General features: G+C 33.4%; 1 protein-coding gene across 6 annotated transcripts in view; it reads left to right on the plus strand.

The window, feature by feature from the left end:
* Positions 1-5,000, plus strand: part of LOC122254758 (uncharacterized) — a 39,829-nt gene that overhangs the window by 32,988 nt on the left and 1,841 nt on the right. For 4 of the 6 annotated variants that reach the window (XM_043018608.2, XM_043018611.2, XM_043018612.2 and 1 more), the window contains 8 exons: positions 1-107; positions 217-339; positions 940-1,080; positions 1,543-1,734; positions 3,073-3,213; positions 3,424-3,581; positions 3,940-4,039; positions 4,208-4,319. The exon at positions 1-107 is cut by the window's left edge and continues 145 nt beyond it. In XM_043018608.2, the coding sequence (XP_042874542.2) occupies positions 1-107; positions 217-339; positions 940-1,080; positions 1,543-1,734; positions 3,073-3,213; positions 3,424-3,581; positions 3,940-4,039; positions 4,208-4,319 (1,074 nt within the window). The remainder of the gene's footprint in view (positions 108-216; positions 340-939; positions 1,081-1,542; positions 1,735-3,072; positions 3,214-3,423; positions 3,582-3,939; positions 4,040-4,207; positions 4,320-5,000) is intronic. The other 2 variants (XM_043018609.2, XM_043018610.2) reach the window with 2 other exon arrangements.

A 5,000-nucleotide genomic window follows, 5' to 3' on the forward strand; every position in this document is an offset into this window, starting at 1 on the left:
CACAACCACAACCACCACTCCTGCCCCTCCACCCCTTCCTCCTCGCCCACAAGCTCCTCAGTGTCCAACTGGGACATTATATAATACAGCCTATAGAAGCTGTAGAGGTAGGTATTCAGGTTGGGAAAAAAGAAAAGGATGGAAGATTAAGGTTGTATTCCCAGCTTCTTTGATCAGAAAAAAGTAAACAAATGTCTTGATTATTTTTCACTACAGATATTGATGAATGTAATGACAACCCATGCAGAGAATTTGAGGTATGTGAAAATACCCAGGGTTCATACAGATGTTCATGCCGAGAAGGTTTCCGAAGAAGTACACCTACTGGTGAATGCATAGGTAAGTATATAATGAATGTTGATTATATTTTGCTGTAATGCATGTCTATTTACCTCCATGTTTGTAAATAGTATATTCACATCTTATACAAACATACTCCATACACTGAAATAGTCTCACTTTTTGTTCCTTTTTTGTGCAGTACTTTTAGTTTTTGATGGTAAAAAGGTGCTGAGTTAGTATATCCTGTCAGTACAAATATGTAGTTAGATATTTTACCTTTTGATGGGGTGACTTTTCCAACCACTTGTAATTATCTCATTATCTCATCAAAAAACAAAACAGAATTTTTATGCTTCAAGAATATATTTTTCCTAAATCATTATTTAAATCATTGGGTAAATCTGGTATCTGCAATTCACTGCAGATTAAATTTTAGCAGATATATGCACATTATGTAGTCAAAACTAGAATCATCTGGAGTTGTCACAAGTAATCTCTTTTTAAATATGCACATTTCTGAAATCCAAATAACTGTGTAAATTTCTTGGACTAATGTTAGTGAGAATTTTATTAGACTATGATTTGATTACTCTGAGATCATAGCACAAAACGGTATGATTCCCAGCCAGAATATGAAAAATGATAATCTTCTTACAGATCTAAATGAATGCCAGCTTGGTTTACACAACTGCGAAACAACACAAAGATGTGACAACACTATTGGCTCTTATGCTTGCATACGCATTGCTGGATGTGGTACAGGATACACATTGAATCACAATACTGGAGAATGTGATGGTGAGCATATTAGTAATACATTGACTCTCAAGAAAATATAAAAGTATGGACAGCATTTTGAAATGACCTGAACATTTTGCTTCTTTCTGTGCTTACTTTCATAGAGGTAATATCCAGTTAGGTTAATAGTGTTGCTTCACTTGTTCAAAGACTAATGAGAAAATACACTTTAAGTCTTGAATGCTTTAGTTCTTTTATGCTTTGATTCTTAGTAACCCTTCCATAGTCTGCTAACTTGTAATAAAGCAGTTTCATATTTAAAAATATAGGTAAGCATGTTGATAATAAAACATTTTCAAAATATATATTCACATACAACTGAATATCTGCAAATAGGGCAATGTTAAAGCATCATTAATTGATGAATTATTTCTCATTACTAATTACTAATTACTATACTGAATGTAAATATAATTCTCTCTTTCCTGCTGCTCATGACGCTTAACTAACTTCTGCATGAAGATGATGATGAGTGTGTGTTAAAAACTCATGACTGTGATCAGCTGGGACCAAAGTATGAGTGTTTCAACATAAAGGGCTCATTCCGATGCGTAAAGAAGATTTGCCCAAACTTGCAAGTTCTCAGCTTTAATGGGACATGTGTTAATCTCACATGCAATCCTGGTTTTAAACCCGTGCATCAAGGGTGTATTGGTAAGTGACTACAGCATGAACTCTTAATTTTTTTCTTTTCTGGCTAAAGCTTCTTAACCATCTGACTGCATTTACTTTATATGAATATATATATATATATATATATATATATATATATATATATATATATATATATATATATATATATAATATATATATATATATATATATATATATGTATGTATATATGTATATATATATCTATTTTTTTTCCCCCTGGAATGTGTAGTGCAAAAAATGCATTCATAGTATTATTATCACAAGTGAATTGTCTGTTACGGGGAATATTATATATAGTTTTCAGTTTTCAAGGATTGCTAAGTAATATTATGAACCACAAGATTACATCAAGAGAAAATAATTTTACTATATGAAGAATATTATTATTATCATCAACATCATTGCCATCATCATAATTACCATCAAATTGTTTATATTCAGAAGGGCTTCAGTTTTAGTGACCTTAATAAACTGTAAAAACCTCACTACAGTGGAAATTGCTAACTTTTAGGGCAAGCTTTAACTGGGAAAAAATGTAAGTAGCCAGGGAAATTTCCCATCTACCTTTCAATTCACATTTGGGTTCTTTGAATTCTCAACCAAGGGTCATGCAGTGAGGTATGGCACAAAAAACATAGCCAATGGCACATGCAAAACATGCAGTCAGGGCCAAACTGACTCATACATGACCATAATATGTTTTGGAGTGCTTATCCAGGGGCAAATGCTGGTTGGTAAATGTACATTGTTTCTTTCATGGTTCATCCAAGCGTAATATAAAAATATTGATCTAAATTATTTTTGGGAATATGAAAACTGAAAACAACAAAAAAAAAAAAAAAATGAGTGAAGGAAATTTTGTGATAAAGACTCAAGGGTGGATAACATTGGAATATGAAGCATTACTTTATGATGATCGCTAGTCCTAACTCATCTATCACAAATTAAGGATCATGATATGGTTTCCAACTAGTCGATAAACCTACAATTGTTCCTTATTGTGCTAAAGATGGGTTTTCCACTTCTATGTTTTTCTTACAAATCTTGTACAGCTATGTAGCTAATAGAGCTATGATGACACTATATTTTGATGAAATATCATATGAGGATATCTTTCTCCAGTGTATCAACAAGAGTAATTGTATTTAAGTAGTAATAGTTTGAAATCTCATACAGTCTGGATAGATTGATCATTAAACAAACAGCCATCACTTTACTAAGGAAATACCTTCTAAAAGGTATGTCTATATTTTTAAAAGTGTCCTATTCATGAATTTGTAATTGTACACTTGCTGTTTGTATTGTTTATTATTTGTCTAACTCTCAATTGTCTAATAGATATCAATGAGTGTGAGGAAAGGCTACCTCCTTGCCGGCGCAATGAAAGGTGCATCAACACCCATGGGTCCTACCGCTGCCGTCCCCTTTTGAACTGCGGGGTTGGATATCAAATTAATGAGATCGGAAATCAGTGTGTTGGTAAATGACTTGTATTTTTTTTATGTGTGTGTATTCAGTTTTTCTGTAGAATAAGATAGGAAGAAGAGGATAAGATGATAAAGAATGTACATAAAATTACAATCATAGATGAAGCTCTCTCAAGAACTTTTTTTGTAGATCTGCTATTACATACTCTCAACTTCTTACTTTCCATTTTAATGTGTGTTCTGCATGTGTCTTGCTTTATAGATATAGATGAATGTGCAGATGGGAGTCACCAGTGCACAGGAAATCAACTGTGTTCCAATCGTCAGGGCAGCTACATATGTCAATGTCCACCTGGCTATAGACTTAATAATTTGCGACAGTGCCAGGATGTAAATGAATGTGAATCTTACTTCGGAAATGTATGTATTAAAACCTGTTTTTTTATAGTTATGAAAATAGAGAAAAAATTATGTGCTTATAGGTAGCACACATGTATGTGCACACAGACACACACAGACACACACACACACACAGACACACACACACACACACACACACACACACACACACACACACACGCACACACACACACACACAGACACACACACACACACACACACACACACACACACACACACACACACACACACACACACACACACACACACACACACACACACACACACACACACACACACACACACACACACACACACACACACACATTCTTAATTACTTAATCAAGTTTGAGCACAATGAAATCAATCTCCCAAACAGATATGTTCAAATACAGCAGTCTGTGAAAATACAGAAGGATCTTACCGCTGCAACTGTAAAAAAGGCTTCAAACACAAAGCAGATGGACTTACTTGTGATGGTAAGGATGATTTTTTTTTCTAGTCATGGAAGAAAAAGTTTCCAGGTCAAGATTTATGATTACATAAATATAAGATAAATAAGCATTGGATATCTATTATATTATCAATGGCCACACCAGTAATGTTCATTAATGAATTATATTTTTCATGGTATGTTTTTTTTTAAGATGTGGACGAGTGCACCGAAGTAGAAGGAATTTGTCATCACAATTGTATCAACACTTGGGGGTCATATCAATGCACTTGTCGATCTGGATTTACCATTGCTAGGGATAACAGGTATGTGGAAAGTGTGAAGTCACCTCTTATTAGTAGTTCCTTTTCATGTTACACATCATTGACCAGCAAGCTTTTTGGAAGTATCAATTACTACAATGAGGTGTAGACTTTTCCCTAATGTTGGAAGCACTAACTCAGGCATTTCATCCAGTCATTGATGGAAGGAGTGAACCCAACAGGATTCTATATTAATTGAACAAAATGATGGTTTATAGTCCCTATGGAATTATATGAATTTTCAGGCGACATTAACAAATTAAGCAGAATCAGTGGATTTACAAGTGATGGCATGATTGATAGGTCACATGAAAATTAGGGTAAGCTGTAATAATTTTTAACATGGGATAGAGATAGGAAAGCAATTAATCTGAACCAAAAGAAAAAGACATGTGGATGTGCTTATGATTCTTTCTTTTTATTAAAATATTATTTTATTTTATTATTATTATTATGAAACATTTACATAAATATAAAGATGCCCAAAGTAAAGGCAAAATGATAACTTATTAAGTGGGCCTATATTATCTAGAAGAGGGAATTTATATTTTGTGGTATTTGATAGCCATGAGTCTTCTCTGAATTTTACATGATGTACAAATTGGATTTTATATTTTTTTAAAGATCTCATAGGAGGTTAAGCACATATAGTACAAAAATTTATTCTTGCACATCACCCATTAT

Source organism: Penaeus japonicus, unplaced genomic scaffold (assembly GCF_977035675.1).
Source record: "Penaeus japonicus unplaced genomic scaffold, GWHDUDI00000001_assembly GWHDUDI00000018, whole genome shotgun sequence".
Classification (NCBI taxonomy): domain Eukaryota; kingdom Metazoa; phylum Arthropoda; class Malacostraca; order Decapoda; family Penaeidae; genus Penaeus; species Penaeus japonicus.